Source organism: Adelges cooleyi, unplaced genomic scaffold, assembly GCF_023614345.1.
Source record: "Adelges cooleyi isolate 19-005CV unplaced genomic scaffold, UGA_ACOO_1.1 ACOO_flye_CR_arks_rails_tigmint_CR_PRNA_21, whole genome shotgun sequence".
Lineage (NCBI taxonomy): Eukaryota > Metazoa > Arthropoda > Insecta > Hemiptera > Adelgidae > Adelges > Adelges cooleyi.
This window is the reverse complement of record NW_026095871.1, coordinates 5,207,217-5,218,703: the sequence shown is the minus strand read 5'-3', so window position 1 is coordinate 5,218,703 and position 11,487 is coordinate 5,207,217. Positions and strand designations below refer to the sequence as shown.

The following is an 11,487-nucleotide window of genomic DNA, read 5'->3' as shown; positions in this document are numbered from 1 at the left end:
AAATTTGGGTTTCGTGTATCCTTCCACCAACTAGAGAGTATTACCAAATAAATTATACATACAGTAATAAAGAGGTAATGTTAAAACTGTTCAATTACTCAAAAAAGACATTATAAATAATTGTTACATTTTATCTCAATATAAATTATAATTATTCATAATTCTGTAATATCATGTTATAAATTATATATTAAAAATAAATTATATATATATTGAACTTTTTTTACTTTGGGAAATTCTAAACAGTATTTATTTTTTGTGCTAAACCAAAAATAATAACACTTATATTTTACTATTTATTCAGATTATATCATAGCAAATAAGACACACAAATTTGGCCCTACTACATAAGGTTTAAACCATTTAAAAACCGTTATATGTTTTTAATATGTATTATGTTGAATACATTTGCCTCGACAGTCTTAATATTTGTTAATGTAGGGTTGCCTATTTTGGTGTGATGGCTAATAAACGAGACCAGTTAGAGTAATAACTGAACAATCTACCCTAGGAATGTGGTATTATAAAACGATTTAGGTGTTTGCCGATTCAAAGAACACGTATTATTTCAAAATATAATATTTATATGTGTAGTGTGTTTAAACAATAATTGCTAAAACGCCTAATGGTTATTTTTTTAAAAAAAGGTATGTATATTAGTGTCTTGAGTCACAAAATATTATGACTACTTGACTTTTTAAATCTTCTTTTGGATATCAGTTGCAGAAACCGAACATTTTGTAAATCACTACCATATTATTATCCGTTTACATAGTATACCTACGCCATGTTACATCAACTCTAATCAATAAAAACACGTTATAGATGACAACTGTATTTATTTAAGAACATACTTCGTGTAGCAAGGTTAAAATATTGAGTATTCATTTTTATCAACCACCGCCAAAGGTTAGGCAAGACAGACACGGTACGGCCCCAAATTTTAAAGGGCCTCACCTTAATTACACACAGTTTTTTTTTTTTTTTGTGAAAATCAAAATCGTATTTATTTTCTGTGCTAAAGCGAAAATAATAATACATATATATTTTATTATGTATTCAGACGATATCATAGCAAATAAAACTAACAAAATGTGTTATTAAAAAAATTTTTACAAAATACTTTTTCTACACAGTGGTATGAAAGGCATGTACTCTTAGCAACATATTTATTATATATATATATATATATATATATATATATATATATATATATATATACGAATAAACTAGATTGTAGATACAATTTTTTTATTAACATGTTTATAACTGCTATCACTGTTTATAACAATTACAAGTAAAGTTGATAGTACAGAATGAAAGGTATATATATATATATTTATATATTAATTATAAATCCCACAATAAAGTAAATTAAAAAATTAATCTAAAAAAACGTTTTTATGCGCTTTAAAGAGTATGAAATACTCTTTAAAGCGAGACCGGGGGTCTTGATAACCAAATAGGGCAGGTGAACTAGAAAAATGTGGGGCGCATCTTTCTAATTAGATATTAAAACCTAAGCTTTCATGCTAATGCATTAAGTTGTCTCTCATAATGCTGTCTCTCTAAGCGAACGCATCAGAAAGTGATAGTAAGACTTTTTATTGGAAATTAAATTTAATGGATTTACGTGTCACTTGCCACATTGCGAAGGACTTAATTGCTATTCTCTCCAAAGTTTTTTTTATGTAGGTTGCTTCAATTTTTTTGTTAACTACCTACTTGCTTAACATTTAAAGTAATGTGGTGCTTAATTTTACATGACATGTCATTAAGTATTATTTTATTTATAAGAGAAAAGATAATTGTGTATGAATTATGAGTTATGGTAGTAATTAATGAGAAGTAGTAAAGATGTGCCCCACGTTTTTCTAGTTCACCTGTCCTATTTGGTTATCAAGACCCCCGGAAAGTTATTTTATACTTTTTAAAGCGCATAAAAACGTTATTTTTAGATTAATTTTTTAATCTACTTTAGTTATTTTGTTCTTTTTTGTTTTCGTATGTACGTATCTATGTATCATGAGTACATGCCTTTCATACCACTGTGTAGAAAAAGTATTTTCTAAAAAATTATTTTATAACACATTTTGTTAGTCTTATTTGCTAGGATGTCACCTGAATACATAATAAAATATATATGTATTATTATTTTGTCTTTAGCACAAAAAATTAATACGGTTTTGATTTTCACAAAATAAAAAAAAAACGTGTGTAATTAAGGTGAGGCCCTTAAAAGATGGAGGCCATACCGTGTCTTTCTTGCCTTAACTTTGGCAGTGGTTGATAAAAATTAATATTCATAATTTTACCCTTGCCACACAGTATGTTCTTAATAAATACAATTGTCACCTATAACGTGATTTTAACGATTGGAGTTGATGTAACATGCCGTAAGTATATTATGTAAACGGATAATAATATAGTAAAGATTTATAAACTCTTCGGTTTCTGCAACCGTTATCTAAAAGAATATTTAAAAAGTCAAGTATTTATACAAAACATAAATACTGTTTAGAATTTCCCAAAGTAAAAAAAATATTCAATATATATATACTTTTTTTAATATATAATTTATAACATGATATTACAGAATTATGACTAATAATAATTTTATATTGAAGTTAAAGTGTAGCAATTATTTGTAATGCCTATTGTATGTAATTGAACAGTTTTAATATTACCTTTTTATTACTGTATGTATAATTTATTTGGTAATACTCTCTAGTTGGTGGAAGGATACACAAAACCCAAATTTGTAAAGTAATTTTGAGTGACTTCTCGTATAAGAGTTTCAATTTTGCCCTCCATTTGTTGTACGACTTCAAATTTGTCTTTTATGGTAGGTGGCTTAATATTTTGTCCGAAAAAAGTTTGATATACATCTTTTTTTTCAACGATCTGTGCTTTATACTCCTCTGGTATAATACAATAGTTGCTTGCAAAATTACTCGGTATCGTAAAAAGAGAATTGATGAAAGAGGTAAATTGGTAGCTTAGTAGCCTAAATTTATTATTGTAGCAAACATCGTCTTCTCCTTTATAATTTTTTAAAACTTGTATGTCTGTAGATATCTATAATATGACAAGTTGTACACTAAATTCTTTTAATGCAGGTAAAAACACATCATAATATTCTTGCGAAACCAGTCCTTTTAAAAAACGCAATGCTTGAAACATGTAGTCAAACATTAACCGACAATTGTTAAATTGTTTTATCGCAGAATTTAACATTTTCCAGGGATTCAATAAATCGTCAAGATTTTCAATGGATGTCGACGAATTATCAGTGTAACTACTTTTGTCAAGACCGCCTTCATTAGCTATTTTTTTTTCTACACGTGTCGAATGCTTTTCATTTTTTGGCTCGTGTGTTTCGAATGTGTTGACATGTGCTATGACTTTGAGTCACATTTCTGCTTTGCACAATTTGACAAACACGTCCGGACGTGAAATACCAAAATTGAAACCAATACAGTTATAAAGACAAACATTTTCTTATGATAATGTAAATTAAGTCACGATTTTTATTTTATTTTAGTGAAACTAACTTAATTGAGAAATGCAAGAATGAAACTAAGATGTTTATATGGTTTCAACTTACACATAAGACTACGTTTAAACTTTTTTTTTTTACAGACTACATACAATTTTTTTTTTTTTTATCTAAAAAAAAAAACACATTTTCGTTGTCTTACTCCTATGATTGACAGCCTAAAAGCTCAAATCGACAGCGTATAGTGTAAACATTGTACGGTTTAGTTGCGTTAGGAAATCAAAAACAACGGCAAATCTAACACAGCACCAAGAATTACACAGTGAATATTATTCAACCTAAATTTATGTTACATCAAAAAACGGTTAAGTTAAATTTTCTCAATTTTTTTAAATACATCAATCCGTCAAAGAACACTGATGATAAAGTATTTCTGAAGTGCGATTTAACATATTTTAGTTATGAGATACCACGCTCACATCTTACTTGAGTGCAGTGGCGGAACTAGATCTTCTGGGACACTAGTGTAAAACTAAATATGTTTTCTGTCTTATTCCCTTGGAATTTATATCCCTGTTTTCGAAAAATGACTTTTGAAGAATCGCTTTTACATTACTTCTCAAGCAACAGTTTTATCATACAAAAAATGTTTTTAACAATATCTGATATAATAATACAGGGTGATCCAACTAACGTAAGTCACTTATTTTCGCTGAAAGCATGAATATATTTTTTTCTTCTAAACTTTTAGGTACATACGAGTATTTTACTACATTTTTCAATATTTTGAAAATCTTATCACCAATTCTCATTAGCTAAAAAGGGGATTTTTTTTTAAATGGCAGTATACTTTTAATTGTATAAATTTGTAAACAAAAAATTTTAAAAATATGTTAGCGTTTGAATTTTGAATTTTCTTTTATTTGTTTATTTTTATTTTTTAATATGTTCAATCGTTACTACAAAGACAAATAGTTTTATTACATAGCATAAAAAGCAATTTGACGTGTTACCGAACTGTGTATCATAGCCAGATTTAATAAATTACCTGTAATCTAAGTAAGCTGTAGATAACAACCGATTGTCTATCAGTATTTTATAATCTTTGATAGTGACAATCCTAGTTGTTAGAATGTTATCGCCAGCTGGAATTAAAACTCTTGTTAATTAAATATTACTTTTTTTCATAGAAAATTGAGCAGCACTCAAACCGTACAGGTTGATCTATTTATTGTAGAACTCTCATTTTCTAAGAATTTTAAAAATGTTTTACTTTTTTTTGAAGCTAAGAAAATTGTACATAAAATGTGTAAATTTCAAATTGGATTCTTCATAAAAACACTTAGGAAAACCAAAAAAAAAAAAAAGAGGAGAAAATTCATAGAAATTTCGTAAAACCAACCACAGTAATCAAAATAGTTGAAATAGTTATGTGTAGTTCATTTTTTCGACTTTAAATTTACACATATGATGTAAAATTTCCTCATCTTTCTGAAAAAAAAATTAGAAAAATACTTAATTTTTGAGCAACACGGAAAACCTGACATTTTAGATCATAAACTCAATATGAATGACTTTGTGTAACTTGAAAAAAAAATAATTTTTTTTTCATAAAGCTGAGATTATTTTACATAAGAAACTGATGTTTAATAAAAAAAAGTTATAATTTCCGAAGATACTCATATTACAATAAGCCGTTAAAAAAGAAGAAACTAATAATATTTTTATACGACCATTCTTATAATCTATTTATTTATACTTATTTTTATTTAACTATACTGTTATTTCTAATTTGTCATTTTAAATATTAAAAGAAAAAATATACTAGTTTTGGAATTAAAAAAAAAGATTTTTTGATATATATATTTTATTGAATTGAAAGACAGTGTCTAAATAAGACTTGGACAACATTTTATAATTATTATGGAGACAAAACAATAAGTAATTTTTATTACAATTTAGTATTTTTGAATATCATTTCAATGTTAATCTTAAAATTGCATCTTATCGGTGATCTACTGATGGTCATTCGCTAATCGGGGCTTTGGGACTTGGAAAATAAGCAAGGTTCACGGCTCTGCTAAAGGCACCAAAGTATAATTTTTGTCCATTACCTGAAAATCATCAACATAACATAATTAAAATATACAAATTACTTTAAATAATATAAAATAATCAATATTAAAATGTTTTGTTGTTTTATAACATAATATGTGAACCCAGGGAAATATAAAATGTTTCAAAACATCTTAAAAGTTTAGACCATTAACAGTTTTGATGGTTTGGAGTGGCCAATATATGAATTAAGTAATTTGTAGTTAATATTTTTGTGAGTGGTTGTTGAAAAAGAGGTCAGGTTGGGTCGAGCAAGTTTAAGATTGAATTAAAATAATAAACCAAGTAGTATAAGATTACAATACTGTAAAACTACATTCTTCTGAGCTAACAATTATTAAGTACAGTTATTACAAATAACATTCACCTTTAGGTTCTCCGTACTGATTCATAATCGGTATTAGATGAAACTCAGTATACTTTGTGTAGTATGCTTTCAAATCATTCATGTTTATATAATCTCTGACATCATCTTGGATTATTTTTTTAAATATTTCATGCATCCCCTAAACATTATTACGTGTACAAACATGAACAGTGATATTAAGAATAAAATATTTTAACCCAATTATTCTACTTTAAGTTAGCTAAATTTTATATAATTATATTAGCAATTCAAATGTTTATGTAGAAGATTGAAAGCGGGCAGTATCTAAAAAAAGATTTAAATATTGGTAGTATTTAAGAAAAAAAAAGTGTTTTTAATCAATTCGCCGTGATAAAATTATGCGACTTTGGTTGGTCCACTTGGATTTTTGTAAAATGATAGAAACTTATTGGTCTCTTTGCCGGTTTATAGCCACCGCTATTTATTTAATAAATGCCATTAAAATAAAGTAAATTTGAAGCTGTTTTAATATTAAGTACAATATTTTAGATCAAAAAATATATAATAGTTTTTCAACAGAACTAGTTATATCTTTACTTTAGAATTGAAATTGGACCATTCTGAGAAGTCAAAATTTAGTCAGACTTATGGTCTAAGTCCTAAGAAGTCTAAAAAACTGTCGACTTTCAATTCCCTATTAAGATACAATATTACCCTTGTTTGAAAGGGAATATTATGCATTTTAAGTAGCTATGTGAGTTTTCCATTAACGATTTCTATTTTTAATTAGACAACTTCTAATGATTCATCTATTTAGTTAATGTATGTTATTATTATTTATGAAAAACTAGAATTGTCGGAAATAACATAATAATTTTGAAATAAAACCTACAGGGCATCTTGGTATGAGGCCTAGATTCACGGCCTTTGTAAACGTTCCCTTGTCAAATGTGTGTTCTGTTCTACCTAAAAACATAATATAATTTGTGTAAAGTATGAAATTTTAGAGTTAATACAAGCGTGTAGAAAAATTTACACAAAAGTTAACTATCGCGAAGTCTAATATTATTTAATATACATAATTTAACAATTTTTCTTTATTCTTTTCATTAATAGTGCACCTGATGTAGGATCAGTTATTCTTTCGGGGACGATTTCTTGTAATACTTCCAAGAGTTCTTTTATGTCATCATTTTCATAATATTGACCTATGTCGCGGAATGTAATATATTCTCTATCTTCAGATTTTATGCTTTTCCATAGATTATCGATTTCCTAAAAGAAATGATAAGTGTACATCATTTTAATTTCCGTTTAAAATTATAAAAAGAATAATTTACTTAAGTAGATTATAGTAAGACACTTATTTTCTCTGGAAATTAACATTTTTTAATTTTTATGTTTTAGAAAATTTATAATTATGTTATTATAAAGTAGAACTAGAAAACTACCAACTGTTTACTGACTGTGCAACATCAGTAGATCAAAATTAAGCATTAACTTATTAAGCTAATAACTTTATCTAATGTTAATAAACCTACCAGCCGTTTAATCCGAAATGAGCCCAAATAATAACGTGCGCACATAATTAAACCTATTTATCTAAGTTACATAACAATTTAAACATATTACATCTGATTTCAAACTTGGTACGAGGCCATTCTTCGCGATTAACTCAAATTGTTCGAACGTCAATCCATTGTATTTTTCTCCTAGAAACCATGACATAGTATAAAAAAGCCACTACAGTGGTTACGGGGAAGTCGCAGGTTTACAGGAATTTTCAATAACAAAAGTGATAAAACCATTACCGTAGAAAAAAAATTGAAACCTAAAAATTGTACTTTAGTACTCAAAACTTATTAGGATCACGCTAAATAGACGGCCATAAATATATGGACCCACTGTGTGGGAAATGGGTATGATTTAAATCTTAAATTACAAATTAAGTCCAAAATTGTATATAATAAGTATTCTACAATAACTAACCATTCTTCTATGTATAGCGTTTATTTGAAAGTAATTTTATCATGTTACCTCCCCCGCCTCACTATGCCTTGACCCAGCTTGCCTTAAAATTATTTGTATCGATATATTACATGTGTTAGTTTTAAAGTATTAATAGTTGAAAATGGCATAACGATTATCAACAATAAAGTCATTGTAGTTAATGTAATCCTAGCCTTGCCTTACTTAAATTATCCCATAGATCTTTTATTTCCTAAAAATATAAAAATAATATAATTAATGATTTTTAATTAACGCGTTTTTACTACAAATTAAAAGTCCTAAAACGCATATTCAAAGAGTGTCAAATTTACGTTGGTATATTATGGTTATGTTGAAATAAAAAAAAATCTTTTGATATATTATTTGACAACTTAATAGATGAGGTAATAATAAAGCTATACACTAGGGTGGTTCCAAAAAAGCTTCATATAATTTTATTTTTGTTCTTATTTTGAGAACATATTTTTTGAACAAAAAAAATGTCTAAAATACTTTTTGTAAGTTAGGTTTTTATTTCTTAAAGTGTATTAGAGCATCGTTAATATTATTATACTTCAATAAGGTAAATATCGAAATTAAAAAAAAAAGCAAATTTTTGTTTAAGCGAAAAAACGTTTAATAAAAGTTGAACTTTTAGTAAATAATCGATATCTCAAAAATAGTTTTGAAAACTTTAGTAAAGTAGGCATTTATTGTAAAAAAAGTCTTATTTACTTAATTTTTTTGGAATCAAATATACTAAATAAACTTGTATACTATTTATTAATATTAAGAAATTTCAATAAAATTAATAGTCATAATGATTTGTAAACATGAAACATGCATAGGGAAGTCATTGTTGACAAAATTATAGTTACCTCGTCATCGAGTAATTTTACCGCCGCAATAGAAAATATTAAACACATTGATATGATGTACTTTACTTCCATTTTTATAAAGAACATTGTTCCTATTGATAAGCTTACTAATTTGAAAACTCAACTGGACTTAACTAGATAAAATCTATCACACAAATGATCGTTATGCAAAATCGTAGCTTGTTGTGTAATGACTGTTTCAAAAAAAAATTTTAAAAAAATTACTACGTTGTTCAATTTAATAAAAAAGTAGGAGTACAGGTTTAAGCCACAACGTTAAACGTTGAAGGGACACGTGTATCAATTAAAGACACCTATTTTTTTACGACGATATATCAAACCTGAAAGTCAAATGGTTATGTTTTGATCTAAATTAAAGTATATAATATATTGTATATATCAAATTAATTTTACATGTAAATCCCAAGCTATATTATTTTCATTTAAATTGTATTTGGATAATTAATTAACCCAGTACAGCTATATCCGAAATCGACAAGTTATGGTTAGGTATAATATGTTATAATTACTGATACCTACTATAGGATAATACCAAAGCCAGCTTATTAGTAGATTAAGCATGTAGACTTTACTAGAATCACTTTTGTGATACCACAGTAAACGATAAACATATTATCTAGATGTTACACAGTTGAGAAATGACACAACATCCAGCCTACACGAGAAATATGTTGTAATGAAAGTGTATAATTAGGTGAAATTATGGTTCCCAATAAAGTATGAGTGAAGATATATAAATGAACAATAGAGCTGCTTCACCGTTATGAGGTTAGATTAGGTTTTAAATTTGTGGAATAAAAAAAAAACAAACAAGAGGCAATTTTATTTTGATAAATTTCAAACTGAATGATTTTTTTATACAGTAGATATGATTAATGATTTTATAACAACTAGGTACTATTAAATAAAACAGAAGTAAAAAAATTGTTAAAACTTAAGTGGGGTATTGTAATTACACTATTTACACAATTTGTGGGTACTCCCAATGAGGAGCTTGACTTGTCTGCCCAGATATAGTAAGTATGAGTAAGTTTCTTACAACGATAGCAATTTTGTAGTTTTGGGTTAGGTTCTTTAGAAATGTTTATATTATCACAAATGAGTGATAAAATTAATCTAAAAAAACCATGGCTAACTTTGTAAATTATTATAATATTAAATGTTTTTAAGGCAAATCGGTACAAACGCCGCTTGAACGTTTTTGATATTTGTATAGTACACACGGGCTTATGTGCGCTTTTTGAGTACTATGGCGGTTTTCTATTTTAAGTTGTTACATTTTGAGTTTTATGACACTTGCATGCACGAAACGATTTTCAAAAAAACATCAGCAAAATTCACAATAAGTAAATACAGGGTCTGGCAAAAAACGCTCGAGTGACAATACCTTGTTTTTTTAAATATTTTAATGTACTACAATGCTAAAATGCTTAGGTTAAAACTCAAAATTAACACAAAAGTCACGTAAAACTATTTTATAATATACTTAAAACACGATTTCTTTGGTTTTTACAGACTTTTTCACAATGTCTATTGCAAATGAAACAAGTAATAACAAAGATCTGTCGAAAGTGCTGTAAACTAAAATTGACAATAATAATACAGGTCACAAATAAAATTCAAACTCATAAAAAATCAATTGTTATTGTATTGTTAGATATAACAACAAGGAAAACTTGAATATTTTAAATAATATATAACTAGGAATGTGTTCCTTATAGTATGTAACGGGAAAACAATTTTTGAGGCCTGTAAAATTGGGTGTCATACCGTGCCTAACTTATGGGCGGTGGTTAATAAAAATAAATACTCAATATTTTAACCTTGCCACACGAAGTATGTTCCTAAATAAATACAATTGTCACCTATACCGTGTTTTTATCGATTGGAGTAATATGACGTAGGTATATTATGTGAACGGATAATAATATGGTGGTGATTTATAAACTCTTCGGTTTCTGCAACTGTTATCCAAAAGTTACATACAGTAAAAGACAAATTTAAAGTCGCACAACAATTGGAGGAAAATATTGAATCGCTTATAAGAGAAATCACTCAAAATTACTTTACAAATTTGGGTTTCGTGTATACTTCCACTAACTAGAGACTACCACAAAATAGATAGTACAAAATAGTTATAAAAAGGTAAGGTAAGGTTAAAAAAATTTTTGTTGAATTGATATGTAACACGATTTTTTGGTATCTGGGGCCTTATTATGAAACCGTACGGAACGATTCCGTTTACGGAATTACGTTCGTATCTTCACGTTCGTATGGCAAAATTATTAAAATAATTATAATTGTTATCATTATTACTATTAGTATTATTATTATTATATATTATAATACATTTTATAATTGTATTGCTTAATATTTAAAAATTATATTTTCGCTGGAAATCAAATATTAATAACAATTTCAAATTATTTAATTCCTAATAATTTAATTAGTATAGATACTTATGTAACTGTAATAATTATAATAAAAATAATACTAATACTAATAATGATAACAATTATAATAATTATTAATTCTATTAGTATTATTTTAATAGTTATAATAATAATACTCATACTAATAATGATAACGATAACAATTATAATGACAATTACGATGATAACGATAATCATAATTATAATTATAATAATACTAATAAT

The 11,487-nt window shown here is 26.7% G+C and overlaps 1 protein-coding gene across 1 annotated transcript; it reads right to left on the bottom strand.

The window, feature by feature from the left end:
* Window positions 1-5,498: 5,498 nt before the first annotated feature.
* On the bottom strand, window positions 5,499-8,900 carry LOC126834560 (uncharacterized). The gene is made up of 7 exons (XM_050566582.1): window positions 8,810-8,900; window positions 8,136-8,163; window positions 7,575-7,654; window positions 7,064-7,217; window positions 6,835-6,908; window positions 5,982-6,120; window positions 5,499-5,613 (listed from the first exon to the last, which is right to left on the bottom strand). Exons 1-7 carry the CDS (start codon window positions 8,894-8,896, stop codon window positions 5,525-5,527), a joined length of 651 nt encoding a protein of 216 aa, XP_050422539.1. The 5' UTR covers window positions 8,897-8,900; the 3' UTR covers window positions 5,499-5,524.
* Between the last annotated feature and the right edge of the window lie 2,587 nt (window positions 8,901-11,487).

Coding starts and splice junctions, on each gene's coding strand:
- LOC126834560 (XM_050566582.1), bottom strand. CDS start 8,896: ATGTTCTTTATAAAAATGGAAGTAAAGTACATCATATCAATGTGTTTA. Junction 7,655..8,135: donor AGATCTATGGGATAATTTAA/GTAAGGCAAGGC, acceptor CATGGTTTCTAG/GAGAAAAATACAATGGATTG. Junction 5,614..5,981: donor TCAGTACGGAGAACCTAAAG/GTGAATGTTATT, acceptor GATGATTTTCAG/GTAATGGACAAAAATTATAC.